Source organism: Erithacus rubecula (assembly GCF_903797595.1).
Source record: "Erithacus rubecula genome assembly, chromosome: 2".
NCBI classification, from domain to species: Eukaryota; Metazoa; Chordata; class Aves; order Passeriformes; family Muscicapidae; genus Erithacus; species Erithacus rubecula.
The window spans coordinates 43704971-43729620 of NC_136685.1; the positions used below are offsets into that span (position 1 = coordinate 43704971).

Consider the following 24650-nt stretch of genomic DNA (forward strand, 5'->3'; position numbering starts at 1 on the left):
AATCGAGAAGCAGTTTGGGAATCAGGGAGGTCTCTCCCTGCTGCAGCCACAGAGAGCCTATGAAAAGTCTCCCGTGGGCAGACTAACACCGCTGAGAATCGCTCAAGTGTGAAAAGTAGGAGGGGAAAGGAGAGGGGACAATTGGCAGAAGATCCATAAAGGAGATCACTGTTGCTGCTGCCCCGGGTCTCTGACTGTGGTTCCTCTCCTAGTGTTTTAATGTCCCCTCTTGCAAAAGAGAATCGGGGAGAGTAAAACTCCTTCTGGCCTGTGGCTGAGGAGACAAAGCGGACACTTGATGGAGCTCGAGTCGAATTTCTGTCAGATCTTGTGCCGATGCAGCCCTGGGCGGCAGAGCCTGTTGCCTCCGTCTGCAGCTGGCAGTGCTGTGCTCTGTGGCAGGGCTGGGTTTCGGGGCTCTGGCAGCTGCCATAACCCTGCACTGCTGTCAGCTGCACCCGCCTGCCAAGCAGGGGCTCCTGCACCACGTCCTGAACCCCCTCCCGTGGGGATCCCTGGGCTGGGATATGAGATCTGCCCCTGGGATGTGGCAGGGTCTGCTCCCATTGCATCCTCCCAGCAGCAAGGGCGCACAGCCTCCAGTGGGGATCGGTGGGGATGCACTGCAGGGGTGGCAGCTGCATCCAAGCCAAGACAGTCCCACCATCCTGAAGAGTCTGTTGCTATGCCTTGGGGACTGGGGGTACCAGCTGGTACCCTTGGTACACTTGGGTCCCAGGGCACCTTTTGAGGAGTGTTATCTGTGCATCCATCAGAGAGGCAATGGTGTGTCAGTGTTCGCCTAAACGGTGAGGGGTGCACTCCTGTGTAACATGCAGAAAATAATAATCATATCAACTAAAGGTCTTTCAATATGCCTCCTGCTTTCAAAATTCCAATTTACTAGGAGATAACATAATCCCTTAATAGTATCTAGTATGTAATGCTCATATCGCACCACTAAAAAAATCCAACAACACACCAGAATTATGTCTCTTTTAAATTTTTTCTTCTTCAGTCCTTGTTCTCTTCCATTTACTGATTTGTTTCTGGTTTGTCCATGATGGCTGCACTGTTAGTTTTATACCCCCAAGTGACCAATTCTGCACCTCCCTAGTCGTTTGCCACCAAGCAGATTTTGGTTCTTCCATGCACTTTATATTGTTCTCCTCCCCCCAGTTCTCAGTAGGAGAGGTAGGTAATTTTTAACTGTCCCAGATTACAGTTTGAGAAAAGGGTGAAGACAAAGGTTTCTCTTCACTTATATGGACCATTACTGACACATTATATTTGTGTCAGACTTCAAGCCTTGGTTTTAACCAGCTGCTGCAAATATACAGAGGTAAACAACAGACTCCATAAACAGTTCAATACAAAAGACTTGATTTAGTACCTTACAAGACAAAGCAATCAATAATCTATTACACATCTAATCACAGGCATGAAGAGCCCAGCAGCCCTCTGCACAGCATTCCACCAAACCAGAAAAGCAGTTGGAGACCACGGTAAGAGGGACACAAATCACCAAGATTGCAAATGCACGGCTCGGAGTTGATCTACAAACACAAATATTCAAATTCAACAATCACCTCTTGCTACTAGTGAATCATGCTATTGCTATCTGGAGACAAGTTGCTATGGCAGAAAGCTGTAGCAGTGGCAGAAGGCCAAGAATCCTGCCTTTGAAATGTTAACTGAATTTAACTCTTGACTTTTCACAGACAAGGTTCATTACTTTGTGTGACTGTGCCATATTAAATGAGGGCTTTGTCTGCCCTGGGTACTGGCTTGGAAGGCATATTATTAATCAGCAGGACAGCAAAACAGGTCAATAGCAACCATTTGTCAATAAGGATTTTTTTTTTAATACCTTCAAGTGTGCTATGTGATAGCTGCAGCTGCATAAGGGTGTTTTTTTCACTTTAATTTCTTCCCTTTTTCTTCACTTTATGTAAGTTATAACCAGTTCACAGTTAATGGACATGCTCAGAGCACACCCACTAATGCAGGCATAATGGTGAGATGCTCTAATTTGAACATTTATAGCCTGGACACAGAAATATTGCTGCTCCATTTAAGTGGCAACGTAGGATTTCTGTAATATCCACCAGAAAAATTGGGAGTTTTATAGAGACTTGGGCAAGGAACAGGTATAAACATCAGTTGAAATGTAATTTTGTGAATGCCAGAACTACACAAGAAATTCAGGGACAAGCTCTTCTTTCAGCTGTGTGCAGATCTGGGTCCCTGGTTAAAGGGGGAGCTGTAGGTGCATACAATGCACTTTGCTTTATGATCTCAAATCTTTACAGCCGCATCAACAGGATCTCACATTTAGTTCCTGGACAAGTTAGCTAGGTTTGGTGAGTTAGGATTACTGAGATCCAAGGGAACACCATCAAACATTCATGCAGCAGTGCCTCTGACATCCTTTACCATTACAACGAGGGGTTAAGAAGGACACGCACTTCGGAAGTGGAAGGAGAACAACAGAACAAACAGAACAAACCAGATGGTGTTACTGGGAAGGAGCTGTCAGAGAGAACGGGGCACAGAGATCTGCAGCCGTAGTTACAAAGATGCAGATTCACAAACTGTGACAATATTTTTTCTTCCACAAAACCAACAAAGGCATTACTGTTGCAGATGAAAGTCTTGAGCAGGGCAGGCCATGTGCACAATTACAGCAGAGGCTGGGATGGAGACAGTGAAGCTGCAAGGGTTGCTGTACTATTCCTACCCCAGTCTATTCCTCGGGAGTTTTTCCCAGTTCCAAGAGAAGGCTAACACCACGTATCCCTGCAAACTGGTTTGTAACATGTAGAACACTTAATGCTCCACCTTCAGAAATCTCATTCTGACTTTAAAGACTTTTCCTCTATTTTAGCATTCCATCTTCCAGGAATGAGATCACAGGATGAGAGAGCTCTTGCACTCTCTCATGCTTCCCTTCTCAACAGGCTTTTGACTATGTGCTCAGACTTGAAGGAATTACTCCAGGGAAGAGAAACACAAAACATCCACTACACTGCTAGACAGCACTTTAAAAAGTCATCTTTTATCAATCATGATTTTAACTGCTGCATCACCTCAAGATACACTGATGGTAAAGCACTTTTTTAAAAAATAAAACAATTCTAAAGCAAATTAGCCACAAGTTCCCAATTCCACATTTGTAATTTTTTTAGCTAAGATCATGATGAGATTTCAGCTGGTTTGTTTTTCTTTTCCAGTAGATGTGCATAGATACCATTTAATGATAGTCTCTTGTTAGACCAGGTACATAATATGTACTGTAACTTTGTACACCACAGATTAAATACCTGAAATCCAAGGATCTCAGGTATACCAGTGAAAAGCAGGCTTCATTGAAAGAGCAACACCCAGAAACATTTAAAATGAACCATTTATTAAATCAAACTGTTATTTTAACAGTTACATAAGTTACACAGCATGTTTAAGTCAAAAGATTTCACAAGGAAAAAAAAAAAACTTTAAACTTTTATTATGCAGGCAAAAATAGTACCACACAATATGTACCTGGGAGGGAAGAAGGGAAGGGGAATCTCTAAACATTCAAATAAGGCCATAATTATTTTAAAACAACAATAAAACAATAATAAACCCCCCCAAAGATCCATTTGCTTTTCAGTGTGTTCAGTGCTGCTAACTATATGTACTTTTAGTGTACAGGTGTGATTGAGGCAGTGATATTTTGATAGCTAGGTTTAATGTTTTAAAACACTATCAGAAGTGGAATAAGGCTCATTAGTACATACAGCTGCCCTTGGAATGTCAATCTCAGTTGCCTTCATCAACTTAAAATTCACAAAGTGCACAGTTAAGATATGCCAAAAAATTGAAACTGCTACTCTACCAACAGCTGCCCATGCTTAATACTTAGTGGTCTATTGGAACAAAGTATGTTCTTTCAAAAGAGATGTGTAAGAAAAGCCACTGTAAAACATTTAGTTTTGAAGATGCACTAGGAGCTCTTTGTAAACTGAAAAGTAGAAAAACATGGATTAATTATGTTAAGAAAAGAATACAAAAAACACTAGAAATGACCATCAAACTTTCAAAGAACAAGCACCACAATGGACATTAGCATTCGATTTTGCAGTGTACAGCAAGGTAAGAATTTTACTCTAGCCAATCTACTTCATCAAATTCTGAATCATCTTCTGAATCACTGTATTCCACAGCAATGCGACGGGACAGGATAGTGGCAACGTCATTCTCAATGCGCTCGTGCTTGGCTTCTTGCTCCCGCTGCTCTTCCACCTTGCGGAGCTGAATACCTGCGAACAGCAGAGCACAAACACCTCACTCTCCTCCTTCAGCACGGAAAATGTAGTGAGTTCATGATTCACTAAATGCTTTGCAAGCAAAAACAAGACAGAAAACACTGTCCTGCTCAGGTAGAATTTTTTGTCAAGGTTTTAAAGAGAGGAGTGTCAGAATTGCAGTGGCAGGCAAGATCTTGAGTCCTTCTACTGCAATATCCTGGTTCTGATTTCCCATTAAAATACATTTTTAGTACCACTGTAAGTGATTAAGCCATTTTGCTATTTGCATTTCCAAATGTTTTCTAGAATCTCTGTTCTTAATTTTAATTAAAGTTTATAGCTATCTGAGTATCTTATCAAGAGAGCACTACTTGTAATGCTGTTTTTTATCATGTAATGATTTGGTTTGGGATGAAGTATTACTTGGAGATTAAAGCTGTGGTAACTTGAGCCTTTGTTTCTTGGGCATGATGTGGTCAAAAGTGTTTTCAGCAATGACCTTGATTATACCAGCAGGATCTATTTTCTAATTTTTGTTGACATTCTCTACACGTTCACACACCCCTGCTGTACTCAACTATTGTCGACATTTATTTAGACTTCAATAATGTTATCAATTCATGTGCATATAGACACGCAAGAATATTTCGAATTAGTGCTTTTGCCTATCTGCTGATATTACAATACCATAAAGATTCTGTGCTTTGCTGTGCTTGCAGGGGAAGAGTAGAACGTAGGACTTGAAACATTTGAGAGATCTTAACTACTGAAACACACCCCACCACCAAACAGCAGCAAACACAGGGGGATTTTCCTGGCCATGGGCACTACGAGGTGAAGGTACAGCTGGCACACCCAGCTCCTCATGAGATCATCAGGAAAACACTGCACTGCAGCTCTGCCCTTCCCTTGCACTCTGCCATGGGCACCTCGCAAGGCAAAGGCTGCTCCACTACTGCACTGTGTTCAGATCAGATACCTAACAGCTTGAAGTCTTCAGCAATGATTTCTGAACATCACTTATATCTTCTTGTAATACAGATAGTGACAGATGATCAAAATTCCAATGCCAATTGATCCATTTTGCTTTTATCTAATAGTCTGTGAAAACGAATGTTTTTGTCTTCTGCACAATCTGTAGATGATCAGAAATAGCTACATTTGCAGGTAAACAGAAATGGAAAGATAATCTCCACAGATCATCTACAAACACATGTACTTTTTTCTGTAATCTAACTTCCACAGAGAACCAATTTTGTCATCCAAACTAAACATCTGATAAGTGCAATTACAAATTGAAAAAAACCTGTTTACTTGGCAATACATACACTGTAGAGGATAGAAAACAGAAACAGACCTAAGATGAATTCCTCTAACTTCTCATACGTGTGAAATATTCCATCTCTCAAAGGTCACAAGTATTTAGCAGGTTTCTGGGATTGTTCTTTTAGCTGCCACTAGCCAACGTTACCTTTCCGTATAGCTTCCAGCAGAACGCTCCTAGCATCACTGATTACAGGAAGAGTTGAAGGATGGCGTTTGGGCTCGGGAGCGGGAACCACTTGGGCTGGTGGAGATGGAGGCATTATGGGTGCATGAGGGCCAGGGACAATGGTTGTGGAAGGAGGGTGCAGAACAGGAGGAGGGTGAGAAAGGTTTGCAACTGTGACAGGGGAGGAGGGTCGAATGCCAGGAGGTGGCAGGGGAGGAGGTGGGGGTGGTGGAGGAAGTCCCTGTACTTCAGCTTGTGGAGGAACTGGGTGAACAGGTACAGCTTCACACACTTGGGCAGCTCTAGTGACAGGGGGAGAGGGTTGTGCTAGGGGAGGAGCAACTGGAGGTGGAGCTGGATGAAGAACTCCAGGAGCAATCTGGAGAGGAGCTGGTGGAGGTGGCACAGCTGGGGCTTGCAGAGCAGCTGTGGGAGGGGGTGGTGGGGGTGGGACTGGAGGTGGAGGGGTGGAAGTCATTGCAGCTCTTAATGATGAGGTCGACAAAGCAGACGGAAGAGGTGGTGGCGGCGGAGGAGGAGGAGTGGGGCTCACAAACACCGGTGTTCTGCCTGTTGCTGGTGACTGAGGGCGATTTTCTACCAAGCCAGGAGTAGAACTGCAACATCCAATAACAGAACAGAGTTTATTAGAGCTAGAGAGTGGAAAAAATAGTTATAGATTCACTTCTGCAGCTTAAGAACATTGAAACCTGGGCAATAAAGAGCCCAGTATGTACATCATAGTATCCACTATGATGATTTCAGGGTGTTTGTCGACACCTCATAAACAAGGACGTCTAATTTTCAGTATGGAGTATGCATCAGGTTTCCAAAAGACCTCTGCTCAAATTCAGCTATTAACCAAATGTATGTTCTTATATAATGTACCTGCGTCTTTATCTAGTACAGTTCTTCCCTGCTGTCCATAAATAAATCCAAATTACTCTTCTCCAGTCAGGGAGCTAGCAATTGATCAACTGTTTTGATTCACATAACTTTAAAATCAAAACAAAACAATGCAAACAATGAGGATAAGTAATTTGAAATATATCTTTAAGGTGTGACGACAAAATGGGTGAGACTAATATCAAAGGTCATCACTACTACATACAAAGAGGTCCAGTTATATGCTAAATACTCCTTATAGGACAAGGAATGGATGAACTGAAGAAAATAAGAGATAGCAGTAAACTTATTCTGCTGAAAGACCACTAGAGGATTTCTTTAAACTGTTGTGGTAAATTAATCTAAATAGTTATGCATATATGTATATGATCTCCTAAGCAGTAAAAATCATTCTTTTCAAGAGACTAACATCTTGCTGATGTAATAACTCCATCTGAATTAACTGTCCTCTATTCTAAGTTGTATGTACCTGATCATAAAATAAGATTTTTGGAATAAAAAAATAGGGGAGTGACAAAGAAATTTTCACTTCTAGAAAATATTTCATGTATGTATTCACTTCTCAAAAGGTACAAAGAAATAGAAAATAAAAACACTTTGGGAGAGGGACGCATTTGCAATTTAGCAAATGTGATGAATACATAGTTTTGACAGCTGACTGTCTTACTGTAATATATTCTTCTTTTCAAGTAGGCTGAAACACAGCTCAGTTGCACAAATTTCCAAAGCTCCAAAGCTCCATCCTGAAATGCTAACATACTTCACAGAAACTCTTTCCATACAGTTATCTGTCTTGCCATTTAGCTCAGATGGCAAGGGAGACCTGTCTCCACCAGAGCACCCTGTGGGATTTAGATGGCAGCCCTGCTGCTGCAGGCTGGGCTGTGGGCTGCCAGCTGCTGGCGGGCGGCAGGGGTGGGTGGATGTTGGTGGATGTGCAGGCAGGTGTTGGGGTGGTACCTGACGCAGGGGGGCTTCACGTCGGCCCCGTGCATGGGAGGCGGCGGCGGCGGCTCGTGGGGCCGCACCAGCACGCGCTCCTCGGCTCTGCTCAGCAGCTCCGACATCTGGCTGTAGGGCAGCGCCGACAGCGAGTACGAGCCGTCAATGTGGTCCACGTACGCTTGAGATCTGCAGAGAAACGGGAAATGGTCCAGCTTCACCTTCTGCAGGAGTATTGGTGCCCTCAGCTACTGCTCCGTACCTCAGTCTGAATTCTGAATGCAAGGGTCTTCTCTCCACTGCTGCGTATTATACAGTGTGGCTTGTCAATAATTTATCCCACTTTGCCTGTTATTACTTCTAACAGCTCAAGGGTTTGATTTTGACAGGCATATCAGATAGTTTCTACAGTATGTGTGTGACCTTAGAGTTTATTAGTCACATTATTTTGAGTTAAATAAACACAGCAACATGATCAGAACTACTCTTCTTTTATAATATTCATGAAACATCCGTTGATGTTAGAATGGCAGAATTTACAGCTGAATAATTTAGCTGAACCTCTGTCAGAGGATCTTTATTCCAATAGATAGAGAACTCACTGCTTTAATAGACAGAGGACTCGATCAATATCTATTATTGAGTAGTAGCAGTAAATAAAACTGATTCAACTTGTTAATGACAACTTTAGACACACCTCAGGGACCCGATCAGTTAGAGAATTTTAATTAACTATTCAGTTACATATTTTTATTTTAAAAACTCTCTAATAAATTTGGAGCAAAAGTGTTCGTAGAACACTTTCCAACAAGTAGAGTAATACTCTTCATTTCCACATACTGCCACCACTGTAGTATCTACACCTATTAAATTCTTCAGGGGTGAAAAATCTTCCCTGTTTATTCCAAAGTGTGGTGCTATTCTGTATCTGAAGAACATGTTCTGCATATGCAGTGCTCCCAAGCACTTCAGCATTATTAGTAATTGCATTACTAGTACTGAGATAATCAAGGTTTAGGCCAGGATCCTGGATATAAAACAAGCATGTCTAAAGTGGAACCCAACATAAAGCACAACAAAAGGACAGCAGGAAAGCAGATGTTTCTGCCAATGACTTGACACAGCAGTTTACAGAGATACTGTAAAGTTGTTCCTAGAAAAATGTTAATCACCATAACTTAACTTGTACCCCACTGAGTGAAACGCACTGAGAGCATTTTCACATTCTGAATTGAGCTAAGTTTTCTACAAGCAGGTTTTTCTACTTTTCAGGCAGCAAACACTGTCTCCGAGAGTTGCCATAATTACTCACCATTGCTACTGAGCTTGTCTGAAGGCCTTACAAAGCTAAAGAAAATACTCTCTTATGGTGTGCTTTTGACCACAGAAAGATAGGGGAGGAAATTAACCAGTTTTTGGGAGGACAATGAATACTTTTTAATGAAAAAAAACCTAAAAAACAATGAAACAAAACACCCAAAACTCCTTAACCAAAAGTATATCCCCAAATGTCCTAACATTATTTTGCTATCAGATGTTTCTCGGCTGGTAAAATGGACTTGATTTTGCACCAAGACCAGAAGAATAAGCACAGCAGGTGTTTACTATGTGAAATGCTACTTTTAGCCACCAGCAAATAAGTGCTGTGAAATGAGAATTCAACAGGTTGGATTTTGTAATAGGCTATAACCAGAAATGTCAATCAAATAATGGATTTGTTCAAGAGTAAAGAGAAGCTCAGCATTCTCATTTGAGTTCCAAGTGGACATTTGTTCACATACACACTCGATATATTCTTGGCAGAGTCTGCTTGAGAAAAATGAAGAGGCTGGAAGAATGGGGATTTTGTAGGTCAGGACTGGAATATAGTGACACACCTGGGTGCAAGCTGGCAGCAGTGACACTACACCATCAAGCTGAAGAGGACAACACATCCTGAAGGATACAATGAGGATATATGCTACCCTTAAAAATAACATAGCAGCTACCCCTTTAAGGATACACTAAGAATTTTAAAACTGAGTTTTGATTAAGCTAAACCAGTGATTTCCAGTGCCTTTCAAAGGGAGCAGTAGCACCTCATCATTGACCATTTCTCATGCATGCTTACTACCCAGTACGAATACACTTCACAAAAGATAGAAAAAACAAAAAGGAACCTTGATTCAAAGTGTGAAGCTGGGCCATTAGCAACTTCAATGTGCTTATGTAAGAGGTTAGCATCATCTTCTGCGAGCTCTGGACCTTGGGCTAACTTCTGCCACTCTCTCCGTCTGTCATGAGGTGCCCTTGGCACTTTCTCTGGTTCATGAGGGCGATCCAGATTTTTCTGCTGTAGGAGAGTTGTGCAAACAAAACTGACAACTGAGACAGTGTTTTTTAATCACTTGCACATAAACATCAGCCACAAAATTAAGAAAAACAATTCCACTTCAAATGCAAGAAAAATTTGCTTTCAGGTTAAACATAATATATAGAACACAAAGACTTGTAAGAACCAAAAACGTAAGTCTAGTGCATAAGTAACTGAATAATATAAAGAAAAATACCTATTTAAGTAGCTTTTTATTCTAAGTCTGAAATCAAATTATGAATCTGGCACTGCTATTTACTACATATGAAACATACAGTACAATGGTCAAACAAAAAAGCAGCATTACCTTTTGCAAAAGTGCTTGTTTAATTTTAAGAAAATATAAGCAAAGTGTTTTATTCCTATTAATTTATTTCTAGTTTAAACATATCTATTAGTATGTCATGCAAGCTTTTTCACCTGTAAGATTGTCAAAATTTTGTCTTACAAGTGTTTAAGTGAAATTCTTTATGCAAAATTCTTTATTCCTTCTGTATTTCTCCTTTCTGAGTGATTGCTAGAATACTTAAAAAAATTTGGCGAAAGTTGGTTACATTAAGACAGCATAAAAGCATTATGTCCTTCTTTATTACTTTACTACTACTACTACTATTATAATTATTCAATTGCTCAAGTTGATGGAACTGAATGAATACAAGTAGTTTTAGTTGAATAAAGATGATTCTGTCAAGTCTGGATTGCTATTAAACTAGCATATCTGCAAAGAAACCCTTTCTAGGAAAAAACACAGAGAAGCCACATAAAGTTAACATATGTACCTTCTGCTTCCTCTTTTCTTTTCTTTTGTCCTCAGTGTCCTGCAACATTTTTTCCTTCCACAGATCAAAGAAATATGAAGGATTAGTATAGAACTTCAAACCCTCTTTTCCATCATCCCTGAAATACAGAGACACAAACATGTTATACTATTTATTTGACAGACATGAATCCAAACATTAAGACAAAGCAAGGGCATATTAAGGAATATATTGTGTTTCAGATTCTGAAAAGTTTCACTGAGAAACACAAAAGAGAGATAATTGACCTCCTGCACCATCACTTTTTACTATCTTTCCAGGCATTCAAGGTCCTAATTTTAGAAAGAAAACTTTAACACAAGCTCCAGATAAAAAAAAAAAATGTCATAAATTAGAGAACTCCCATTCCAATAACTCAAATCTTGCTGTTAAAATATTGAGCAAATTTGTGTGGCTGCTCATGTTCAGCTATTGATTCAAACTGAATCTCTGGGGCAGCAAACAACATTGAAGATCCATCTTTCTACACAATTACCTGCTTAATTTCTTCCCTTCACATCCAAGTACAGCATATGGTTTAATAAATACAGAAAATAAAAATGAATTTCCTACCATATTACACTGAGTTAAGATTTGAGTAAAATGGAACAAAATTTTAATGCTTATAATGTCTTCTGCTGCTTTCATTCTTCCAGCAGCTTCACAGTTTGCTAGACTGGCTCCTTAAATATTCAAGTGCTACTGAATGTGAGCAAGGTGCCTGGATATATCCTTTCTATTACATTAGATAAGCTATAAATTATTTTCAATTAATTTTTTTACTAACCTGTAAGGGGTGAGAATGTTCAGTGGAGGAGGCTGTTCACAAATGTCGTAAGTTTCTTGCAAAGGAATTGGCAGAGTTTTGCGGTCAAACAGCTGCTGGTCTTGAATTGTGGAACTCCGGAAAGCTTTTCTCATTGTAATGTCCTGCAGTGACACTGAAAGGGAATATTGCCACTTAAAAAACACCTCCAGATAAATTCTGTTTGGCTTCATTTGGAATTGTCTAATGTTGGTAAAAATATAAACCACTACTGTTGCATCTTGGGCATTTTACAGTAAATACAGATTCATCTAGCCATGGTAAGATATTGTCAGACTATGTGAAAAACATGGCTGTAATGTTCTAGCACATTGTCCTCTATTTAGCTTCACAGGAAATTTTCTCACCTAGGTATGAGAACTCTGTCTCTGCTAAGTAGTTCAACAAATTGTGTACTGTAGCTGCAAAATACCATTCAGTAGTCCAGAAGTACCTAATAACATTTGCCAACTCCATTTCAGAATTCTTTTACTACTAAAACAGCTCTCTATCTCCAGGTATAGATTTTACCTTTATGGATCAGGAAGCCAAACTTTGCATTCCTTGCATGTAGGCAGCAGCTCCACCAAGGGCCCACTGAGATGCCAAAACAGCAAATCACTTAAGCTTATGCTATTGAGATCAATGGGCTTTAATAGGAGGTGATTCTATGTTGCAACACATGAAAATAGTCAAATGCTTTTTAATCTGTTTAATCACCATGAGCCTTCTCTGTCTAATTCAGAGCCACCTTGACTTTTAAGCATGGTCTTTAGGAATAATCAATTACCTTTATGCAAGATCCAAAGGAAAACAATACTACACAACACATTAAACAGGGATTACAACTATTTTTACCCACTTCTGGCAAAGCCTACATACCTCCCTCAATTTCAAGAGTTTTTTCTATTTCATTAGAATTTAGATAAAGATTAATGGAAAAGTGACCACAACTGATAAGCTCTGCACTTTTAATTCTGGAAACAGTACACCTATTTAGTCTCATATTTCTCTCCCCCCCTGGTCTTCAGTTACTGCACCTGTGAAGTCCAGGTGTGCCTGAAAGCTACCTTTGCAACCAGCATGAGACTTCCATTAGATAAAGCAGCAGATCTTTTCATTAGCTTGGGCTCTTTTTTTTTTTTTTTTTTTTTTTTTTTTTTTAAATCACAAACAATACCAAAAACAGTTTCCCGACAGAATAGCAAAGAACATTTTCAGCACACTCATTTTAGCTGTAAGTAATTGTTTTATAGAAATAGTATTTATTTTATAGAAACAGGTTGATAATAATGTGCCTTTATGCAAGATGAGAGGACAACTCTGGCCCTGGTATCACAACGGCCTTTGGCAACATAATAAAGAAAAACCTGTCTAAGCTGAAAATTGTGGGGTTTTTTTACTCAGGTTCCCATAACACATACAAGTGTACACATACACATGTACATACACTAAGTTGGATTTCCATTGTGTGATGACAAAGGGGCAGAAAGCAGTTTTTTTTCCAGAAGGCTTGCAGTTCCTGGAATGTTCTGTCTTCTTACCTAAGCATATTGGCAACATCCTTTGTGAGGCTAAAGATGGGATTTATTTGATTTTCAGCTTGGCTTTTGAAGTTTATTACACTTGGCAAGGCTGTGTATTCCTGGAGAAGTTTCCTTCTTTTTACCCTTAGGTTCTAATTCATCACAGTGTCTTTTATTCTTTTTAATAGCTTTAATTAGCTGCTCAGAAGCCTTTTTAAGTGTGTGAAAGAAGCATTATAATGTCTGAATGTCAGTTAGGAGTCTCAATTTCTGTAGGTATTTTTGCAGTCATAAATAACCCCATATATTTTGTACCTGTCATGAAGTACAGGCTGTTATCAGCTAGCAAAAGTTCAGTTAGAACAACTGAGGTTTACCTCACCAAAAATTTAAGTCTTAGATCTTTCTATACTTCAGCTGCTTTTCTTTTGGGTTGTTGGTTATACATATAACACCAAATGTACCTGCTCAGAGTTGCTTGGCAATCCTGCAAGATTTCTCTCTGTCTTATATTGGAGACACTTCCAACAAAAGCAAAACTGAGTATACCACTCTTTGAACTTGTGTACATTCTGAAGACAATGAACTTAATCGATTTATTCCAATAAATAAATACAGTACTTTGGTTTAATACTAAAACGCTCACAGAGTATATGACACCATTTATTGACACTGTTCCACAAACTCCTTATTAGCATTCCATCTCTTCAATGAGCAAGCACAGCCAGGCTAATTCATAATTTCCCTTTTCTCGCTTAAAACTCTACATTTTGTACACATGTACAGGGGGATAACACACCAGAGGATAATCAATCAATCAATCAATCCCCAACAATAAGCATAAAAATTTTCTCTCTAAACCAAAGATACGCAGCAGAGGAAAAGACACACCATGGGATTTCAAGGTGCATTTCCTATCCTGATGACCTGTAACAGGCATTCCCTGAAAAGCACACCATGATTCCAAACAACCTACATGAGGACAGCAGTGCTGAGGAAACGGAAGGACGTGGCACACAAAGCAGGGAGGATCATGGCATGGCTGTGACTGGCCTGCACAGAGGGATCAGGTAAATCCCACGTCGCACACCCAGCGTAATCCCGGCTGTGCACGGTTTGCCTTACAGAGCCCCTGCTCAGCTCGCCAGCTGGCAAACACACACAAGCCTCAGCAGGGGAAGATGTGAAAACCTGGCTGGTCCCACAACCTGGCTGATTGACAACCTGGCACTGCAAGGGGATGGGCCAGACTAATTGGATGTATGAATTCAGGTGTGAGAAGAGACAAGTGGCTGAAGAAGGAGCTGAAAAAGCTGCAGCCATTTGACTTGATGCTGGTACATTTATGCTTCCAGCTGCTTGATTCCTTATAGGCACCAGAACTTTTTCCTAAATTTGACATGGATATATTTTTTCTGAAAGTCCACCTACTACACTACTTGTGTTCACTGCAATTAACAAAAAAATGGGGTCTTAAATAACTTCGTTAAATGTCGAGATATTCACAATTTAATTTGAAGGTTCATTCAACAATCTAAACAAATGCCTGTTTGTCTTTATTGTGTCTGTTGTTTGGATTGTATGAAAAGGCATATTATATCAACCAATCTAACTCTCTGTGCACAACAATATTTTCCACATAAGCAAAAATTGTCTGTCAGAAAGCTAAACTGTCAATCTTTTGTACACTTGGTTTTGAAAAAGAGATGCCAGTCCGTTTTTACTTTTAATCAACCACAAACTGGAGGGAGGGGGGGAAGGGTATTTAAATTGCACTCTGATTAGATACAATGACTGTGTTTCTTTTGGGGTAAAGCAAAAATTAAATAAAAGCACATCTGTAATGTATATACTAAATAATGTTTTATCTCTTGAGCTCTCGGCAAGGCATCTCATTAAACTGCAATCCTCAATTTGTAGTAAAAGTCAGGTATAGAGCACACCAGTGCACTGACAGAAGGTAGATACTTTTAACTTTTCAAATATATTAAATACTACATTTTACTTTACCAGAAAAAAAAAAAGTTACTAGATTTTTTTTTCATTCTTTTACACTCACTCAACTACACAATTTATGATTAGGTTCTAGGCAAAACATACCATTCTCCTAAAGACAGTAAATAAATAAATCATATATATTCCTCTTAAAAACTTGCTCTCTTAATATTTTATGCAGAATTTAATCCTGACAACTTTCAAGACTGTAAACTCTTGAATATCACAGCTGTGACTCCCTGCAGAACTAAATTACTAAGGGAAATTTCATAGAAATCAAAGGACTCAGTTGCCCACAGTACCCTTTCTCTGTCCAAAGCTTACCCAGCAATTTGAAAAGTGCAAAGAGGAAAGAATGACACTCTCAAACAAATTAGTGACAAATTGCCTATTAAGGGTAATTAATTGGTAGGGAGTGGTGCTGTTGAAAATTCTCTTAAGGTAAAGATTTATATTATTCAGTTCCTAAAGACACTGTAATCTCAAAGTCTGATTTCTACCTTATTTATTTTATACTTTTAATGATTATCCATTTAAACAATGACCAGAAGGCATACATATTAGGTTTCTCTGTCATCAGAATACTCTGACTGTGAGTTTGATAGTTGCTAAGGAGAGAGATTATTTCTGTAGATCAGGCATGATTCTTGGGCTTGTCCCCTACACAAGAAAGAGAAATTTTCTGAAATACTGTTCTGAAAAATTCCAAAACAGCTCAAGAACTCTTTGGACAGAGAATGTATGTCACAGGTAACAAAAATAAGATGTAAATGTTAGAGCAATCATTTTAGGAAAACTCAGAAGCTGCATGTAGAACAAGCAAGCCCCATTAGGATGTGAATTACCCATGGGCATAAAGCACTGAATCTGCTGTTGAGTCTCAACAAAACCACCAAATTGTTTAGCAAATGGTATTTTGTCCACATCCCACTTTTTATACACAAAATATGCAGTATCATGGTCTTACCATGGGACTATAAAGTCTTGGACACACTAATTTAAAACTTATTTACTTAGTACATAACCCACAAATTTAATCAAGGGCCTAAGAAAACTGAAAAAGGAACATGGAGAGCAGTTGAAGTGCAGTCCACCTGCTCAGAATCTTGAGAGGGAGACACACTCAAGTCCAACTTTTTGTAAGTAGAGATGTGCAAAAAAAATTGATCTGCTATATAATTTAACAGTCTTTATTTGCCTTTGAGGGTAAAATTTCTTACAAATGAATTGACAATAGTGTTACTCTCCACTTAATATAGTACATGTGGAGATAATGACCCAATTTTTACATGCTCCCTGTTCTTAATTTTGATTACACTTATACTCTTCTGTACTCAGCAAAATCTTCTTCAGAGTCCAAAGACAGGGAGCTGCCTGTTAAATTGGGATTTACTACCCTTTCCTTCTAAGTCTCACAATGGTCTGAGTATCCAGACTTTAAAGTTGACCAAGTCTCCCACTTCCAGCAGTATACAGACCACAGTTATCTGTCAGGCTTTTTCGGTTTCTCCACACCACATGCCACCTTTTTTTGTGCATAGCAAAACATCAAATCTGTTTTTGGCATTAGTTCAGCCAAACTTCTGAACCACTATTGTTTTAATGATGGGGTAATATTTATAGAATGCTTAGAAAAACAACAAACACATGTATTCAAAGACAGAAGCCCACTGAAACACAATTCACTGCACTGTTTGATTCCTTTTCTGAAGTGTGCCAGGCTGCTCACCCACAGCACTTCTGCCATTAGGTTTATTTAAGTTGCCTGTCACAGTTGTAACTATATGCTATAGAAATCAAGAATTCAATACACTGCCTTTGAGATTAAAATTCTCACTGGTTTGAAGTTTAAATAGAATTAGGCAGAAAGAACCATTAAATTAATACCAAAATAGTCTGATAAACTCTGAGTTTATGAATTTTCCTTGTGCCCTTATATTATTTATTTCTGAGTGACACAAAACTATTTTCCAATACTTCATGACACTATGCATCAGTACCATGTATCAGCATTTCAAAAAAGAACTATATAAATGTTAAAATTAATATTCTTTTCAAAACTGTCAGATATCTACAGCTATGACATTATTCACTTTTAGCAGTACTTCACACTTAAAAGGCACAATTAAATTCACAAAAATTCAATCAATTAAGAAAAATATTCTTTTACTTATAAAATTTTCATATATATGGACAGAGTTAGTAACTTTACTTATAAAGTAAATAATGAAATGAAAAATGGTTGCAAAGAAACTATACTCAGGACTTTTTCTCTGACCTATGAGGACACCTTATATTGCAGAGCTAGTGAAGATGTCGACCTTAGTTCAGCTTTATAGCAAGAATGTGTTTTCTCAGTCCTATAAGGATCCCAAATATTACTCTTGGATACATATGGGCTTATTTCCCATTAAATTGAAATAAAGTTGAGTTTACTGATGGAAAGCAGAGAATTTCTTTTTGTCTGCATACAAGTTTGGTATCTTCTGAGAGGAAAAACCCACATGTGTACGAAAAGAACAAAGTGTTTCAAAAAATCTATTAAAATAAGAAATTAATGATACTGAGAAATCAAGAATTTGAAAACAGTGTAATAATTCAAACCAAACCAAGTTCACAGCAACTCTTCTATAACAGAAAAACTGTGCATGAGGAGTTAGCCTCCTAAAGATATAATCTTCACCTGGGCTTTATTCTTTCACAGAGACACTGTAACAATTCAAAATGAGAAAACACAGAGATTGTTCTAACAAATTCAGAGCTTTTTATCACTCTGACTCTACTAGAAGCATCTTGTCAAGTATCTGCATCTCATTTAGTGGATCTGACTTGGGCTGGTTTTGTTCATGCCACTTAGCTTTAAATGAATCTTAATTTCTTTCTCTTGTGTAATAGCATGGGCCCAAAGGAACCCATTAAATCTTCTATTACTGCCTCCTGGCAAAGAGCAGATGAGACTCATTTCACAAGTATATCCCATTTTACTCATGCTGTTAGCTGAATAGAAGTACTGAAAGTTGCTTAATTCTTGCATAGAGAGTTAAAAAAAGTAAATTTAAATATTCCCCCTCTTCCCTCCCCTTCGTGCATTAACATCCTTCAGCTTTTCTAGTCCACATTAGGACTAAACATAAACTATTTGTGATGGATTTCTAAAATCAAGCCCAAAACAGCATATTGAAGAAAAAGGTTTCCTGATCCCTAACTATTAAGGAAGTAAAATATCAAATGTCTCCTCACCTCCTCTGTCCTCATCTGGTGACTCATTCCAGGCAGATGCTTGTGAATAAGCACTGGGTACAGCTCAGGGGCTGGATATTCTTAAGTTAATAAAAACAGTAATTTAACAGCTCCTGCCACTGAGGAGTGCATGTGCTCCTCTGAAGTCACTACCACTCTATGGTGTGAGACAAATCCAGGGGACCACACTCAGGTCACCCCAAGCCATGCTGGACTTCATTGTGTAGACAGACCTATTTCCAGCTCTGTTTCCTCAACTGCAGTGTCTGTACATTTCTTTAGCTGTACAGAAAAGCAAACACTACAGCATGCATAGCTCTGTGAAAATGTGTTGGTATGGTGCATTGGGGATTACACACTTCTTAAAACTACTTCTAGCAATTCTCCAACATCAAATAGTAAAATACTTTTGGTCCTGAAACATAGAGCCAAACTTGCCAAAGGCCTTTTACATAGGATAGTACAATTTTCCATCTTGCTATTGTGTATGCTGGATGCTTTAACTCAATGGCTTTATATGGTCTCTCCATTCTATGGAAATGTGAATGCTTAACATATTAGATATGTTCATTAGATATATATCAACATATCTCCCCCTCTGATTTAAACCAAAACTAGACTGTCAAGAGTAAATGCAGAAATGCCATTAACACTCCAGAGTGTTACAGTTTTTACAAGATTACAACTGCTGACAATTTATTATCATACAAGGTACGAACTTTTTTTATTATTATCCAGTCATAGCAAAAATGCCCTGGTTTAGGCACTAGGTGACTTCATTCCTTCTTAGTATCTGGTACAGTGCTGTGTTTGAGATTTAGGGTGAGAATAATGCTGATAACACACTGATGTTATAGTTGTTGCTGAGCAGTGGTCAAGGACTCCTCAGCTTCCAGCTCCACCCTACCAGTGAGCAGGATGGGGGGCACAAGGAGTTGGGAAGAGACCCAGCTGACCCAACAACTGACCCAAACTGTCCAAAGAGACCTTCCATACCATATGGTGTCATGCTCAGCATATAAACTCAGGGGGAAAAGTGTCTGGGGGCTGGGCTGCTGCTCAGGAACTGGCTGGGCATCAGTCAGCAGGTGGTGAGCAATTGCATTGTGCGTCACTTGTTCTGTATATTCTAATATTATCGATGTTTTCCCTTCCTTTTCTGTCCTATTAAAATGTCTTTATCTCAAACCAAAAATATTACTTTATCCACACCCCCCCCCCCCAGTTATTTCCCTCCTCCCACTGTAGAGCAGAGATGAGCAAGTGGATGTGTGGTGTTTAATCGTCTGCCAGGTTAAACCACAACAATTGGAAAAAGAGGTGCATGAGGGTGATTTATGTTCAGTTATCAAGAGACTTGGAAAATCCCATTAATGCAAGAATTCCCCTAGGCAAGTCATGATTTTGTGGAAAATCTGCTACTAGCTGTGAGCAGCTGTCTTTCAAAACCTGTTCTAAAATTAATGTCACGCAAAATACGGAATCAAACTTCCCTTTGCCTAATTTTGCTACTGGTGAAAATTTGACATCTATAAGCAAAGATAACCTGAAGACCATTCTCCTGGTTTGACATTTCATTTGTTCTGTATACACAAGTGTAATCACACAATGTAAAAATACACAATTATTGTATCTAGGCATTCAGAACTGAAACAGCTTTCTATAGTTTAAAATTGGATCCCACAAGCAATCTGAAGTTATTTTCCTTGATGGGATGTTCCTCTGCTTTCTAGGTCTTAACCACATAGTTTAGAACACCTTAAATTGTTTGTGTAACAAGATTTTTCACAGTTCCACCTGCAACCAACAGATATCGAAGAAGTCAAAAGAGCTTCATGGCATTTATGCATTAGGTGGTCAAACAAAGCCTAGGCATCCTTTAAAATTCCATACAAATTCTATCTTATAGGCATGAGCTGATGACTTTTGAGAGTACTCGTTTTCTCAGTGCTAACATTTACAATAATGAAAGTTATTTAGAAAGAAATATAACCAAGAGGTTATACAGCAGCAATAAAGGAAGCTATACAACTATAATGTCATACAGAAAGTAAGATGGTACTGGTTAAATGCAAAAATCCTACTTGGACAAGTCTTACACTCCATGAGAATTAGTAGAAAGGTTTTAAAAAGTGTATACACTTATCTCCAAGCATTCACATAATATTACATAATATTATTAATATTCCTAACACATAACACTACTGAAGTGACAGATACTCCTGCAGCCATTTTTATGTAAATTCCTTAGTATCATTCAGTAACCATGAAAACACTGAGCTGAGAAAGCTGCTCAAGGCCATAAAAGAAACCTGTAGCAAAAATAGAAATGGACCTTTCTCATGATGCTTTCTTTTCTGTTCTTATAAATATGATTTTAATTATTAAACTATTATTTCCATTTCACCTATCAGTGCTTTCTGACAAAGTGAAAAAATGAGTGACAAAATAAGAAATCCTCCCTGCAGGAGGTAACTTACATTCCTCTTCCTTTGGATCCAGTTGTGTAACGCTGACAGATAAGCGATCTACACGTTCTTGTAAGGAGTTGACTCTAAATGAGAAACTGTGTGCTTCATTGAAAAGTTCACCAAATATATCTTCAGCATATTTACCTGAAACACAGGGAAAAAAATAAAATTCAAGCATACCACAAGACAGGCAAGTGATTTCTTACTGTTTTAATTAAGTAGTTCTAAGATGCATGAGTATCACTTGTAACACCTGTACATATTGAGCCCATTAAGAGTCCTTTAGAAAAGAAAATAGAAGTTAAATACTTAAAATGCAACTTATTTATCAAAAATGAAATTATTTAATACATTACAGGACAGATATTCAGCTGCTATAAAATTATTTAACTATGCTGATATGCATGGAACTAGACTTCACAGTTTCTTGGATAGTCCTAAAAGGACAACTTCCAGCATCTGAAGCTGCTTTTGTCTGAGCATTTACCTATAAATTTCAAATTTATAAATTTGAATTTACCTCAACACTGTTCTCAAAATGAAGCACAGCTTCCACTCTCACTGTACAGAGAACTTCACACAAAAAGGAAGATATATTCACATCTAGGTAAATTGGAACAAGCTATTCAAAATTACACACTAAAATAATAAATCCTACTTTGAAGAATCAAAATTCTAGTAACTGACCAATTTACACTGAAGTTAAAAAACCCAAACAACCAAAAAACATCCTTTGTTCACATCAATGGACACCATACTTCTAGCACAAAAGAGCAGGAGATACAAAGATTATGAGAAAAAGAACAGTAATGAGTTTTTCTTCTACAGAATACTCCACATACTGCTTCTAATGCTCTCAAGACTCCATTTGAGTAGTCTGCCAATGTCACTGGAAAAACCCCACCAGATTACACAGCAGAATGTGTAGCCACACTTCTGAAATACAATGTGATAGCTTTCAAAACCATCTATGATACTGTGCATACGTAATTCATGAACTGTTTGTGCACTTATGTTGGTTTTGGAAGTATAAATCTCACAAATTTCTAACTACCTGCTTTGCACTCAAGTTCTGACAGGAATAAAAGGAAAGGATAGCTGTGGAAATTCTGCCTTTGGTGAGCAATATATCTGGAAGTATACATAAAAACGAGGACATTTTTATATAAACACATCAAAAGAACAAAAATTAAATCCCTACAGGAACTGTGGAAACTACTTAAAGATGCTGTGTAGTAAGCACAAGGCCAGCATATACCATTTATTAAGACTTAGGTAACAGCAATAGAAAACCAGCATGACTATAAACAATGGAATATAAAAGAGGATATCAGAAGAAATGTACAGAAGGAGAAAATAGAAGAGGAACAACAAGGAAACTAACCATAAATATCCCTTCAAACACATAAGGAATAAGAAAGCCTGCCAAGGAGTCTGCAGAGCTGACTGGCAATGAAATTATAAAGGAATACAGAGAAGACAAGACACCTGTAGACAAGCTAATTTAACACTTCCCACTGGTGTCCACCAAAGGGAACTGGAGAGATCCTGATGCCAGAACTCATTGTGGGAGGCTCAAAGAAACTGAAGGGACTATATAAAAATCACAAAACTAAATGAACAAAACAATCAGTAAATATTGGGAACAATTGTGAATTTCCTTATACATATTGAAACACTCACCAAGGTTCAAATTTTTTTCATGGAACATCTTGAAAGCTTGAGAGCTACAGACCCATAAGCCTGACATTCATACAAATTAGTATAGATCATTAAGAAGAATTGAATTAGCAGACATCAGGATGATTCATGACAGAAGAGGCAGCACAGCTTTTGTAAAGAGAAATCTCTGAATGCTTTAGAAGCACGTGGATAGAGCACTATGATCTACTGAGATTTCCAGCAGAGTTTAGAAAGTCCCTAATCAAATGGTTTGGGGAAAACTTAACAGATGGGGCATACAAAAGAAATGGTACAGATAAATAATTCCTCAAAAGGTAGAAAACAGGGTATAGTAGTAAATCACCAGTCTTCACAGTTGAGAAAGGTGAATTTTACTAACTTTCTATGCTGGGATCTATGTTATTTAGGATACGTGTAAATTACTTTAAAAAAAAACGAGATTAAAGTTTGCCAGTGATATAAAACCATGAAAAAGAAACACAATGAGCATTAGGAAATACAGACAAACTTCAGCTGGTTTGAGAGGCTTCCAGGCTGAAATGTGCTGGAAGCAGGGAGATTAGTAGGAATATCCTACCTGCTCTCATTCTTGGAGCAACTGGAAATAGCCAGAGTGAGAAGCAGATAAAAGGCACTCCCATTCTGAGAACCTTTGTCTGGTAGCACAAGCACACAGAAAAATACAGATGGAAAGTATGTAAAAGTCTCCTCAGCTGCAATTCACCTAACATAACACTTTCTAATATGTCCTGAAATGCAGAAGTTTATGCTCTTTAACCTGTACCTGAAGCAAGTGAAATTACTTAAAAATGTGAACCACTAAGAACAAGACTGTTGAAGTTTTAATATGCAGATACTAAAAATCTAATGAATTTCAGATAATATGTTCAGAAATATTAATTTTAATTAGATAACTCACACAAAATTCAGAAACCTAAAACCTAAAATTAAATCAAATATAAAACTTCATGTATTGAATCAAAAATTAATTTAGGGGCAAAGCTTTAAAATTCAGTAACTTCCCTTTAATAGGTGTATTTTGAGGTTAAACTTTTATCTGTATCATTTAATCAGGCTTAAAATTCATCTACCTCATTAATGAGCTCCAATTGCAAATAATCTGTCTTGGAAATCTTTTCATTACATTGCATACAGCCACAAACTGTAAAGCACATACTGCAAGGAATAATTTGCCTTTGCTTATGAACACTAATCCTCGAATGGGAAACACATTAAAAACAACCTGCCATGTTTGCAGTGGTATGCCAACCATGATGTCTCCACCTACCTGTGTGTTGGTGGTCTCTTTATTTAGCCAGAGCTATATTTAACCAAATGCTTCCTCTAGCAAAGCAAAATGTTTGCTTTTTGTGAAAAGTACAAATGCCATTCCAAAGAATACTATATGTGAATGGATAAATAGGTACATAACACACATAATCTGGTATTTGTGTTGCCATCTCTGTGTATTCTATAGGAATCTATCTTCAGTTTTGAATGGATTACAACGGACACTATTACAGGTGTTAATACTGAACAAAGTGTCACAAACTCAAGTTAAAAACAACATGAGAACAAAGCACATTAGTAAACAAAGCTGATCTCATTCCACATAATTTATAGGTAATATGTCAGAAGAGTAAGAATGCAAAATTAATTCCATTACACAATGAATATTCCAAAGTATCATTAGCACTTCAGAAAATTAACAATATTACAGGCTGCTGAAAAACTCTACTCTTGTTTCACACAGTACAACAAAGAGAATTACAGTTCACTCTGACAATTAAAATATTAACACCTTAGGATCCTGCTCACATTTGGATACATAATACCAGATCAGAAAGATCAGTGGTCCTGTTTGCCTACTAAATTAAATGACAATACAGCCTTCTGTAATTAAATTAATTCAATGTCTGTGAAAAGCTTATTTTACTGTATTTGCAAAACCTGCTTGGCATTTATTTTTATTAACAGAGCACTTAAAAAAATTAAATGAGAGGGTATGTTATTATTAGTTTTAATTAAGGAATTTATTATTCACCTTATTATTACTTTGATAACTTTTCCTCATGTATTAAAGGGCTCTGATCACCTTCAGTAAGAATTATACCTTCAGTAAGAAAGGGACAGGGGAATGCAGCTGTCTTT

The 24650-nt window shown here is 38.1% G+C and overlaps 1 protein-coding gene across 6 annotated transcripts in view; it reads right to left on the bottom strand.

Annotated features, from left to right (window-relative positions):
* Positions 1–3388: 3388 nt before the first annotated feature.
* The window catches only part of WASF1 (WASP family member 1), an 86827-nt gene continuing 65565 nt past the window's right edge, over positions 3389–24650 (bottom strand). For 5 of the 6 annotated variants that reach the window (XM_079298729.1, XM_079298728.1, XM_079298726.1 and 2 more), the window contains exons 3-9: positions 20826–20960; positions 11567–11720; positions 10762–10879; positions 9789–9961; positions 7648–7818; positions 5761–6398; positions 3389–4301 (exon numbers count right to left, since the gene is read on the bottom strand). In XM_079298729.1, the coding sequence (XP_079154855.1) occupies positions 4144–4301; positions 5761–6398; positions 7648–7818; positions 9789–9961; positions 10762–10879; positions 11567–11720; positions 20826–20960 (1547 nt within the window). In that variant the 3' untranslated portion in view covers positions 3389–4143. The remainder of the gene's footprint in view (positions 4302–5760; positions 6399–7647; positions 7819–9788; positions 9962–10761; positions 10880–11566; positions 11721–20825; positions 20961–24650) is intronic. The other variant, XM_079298725.1, reaches the window with a different exon arrangement.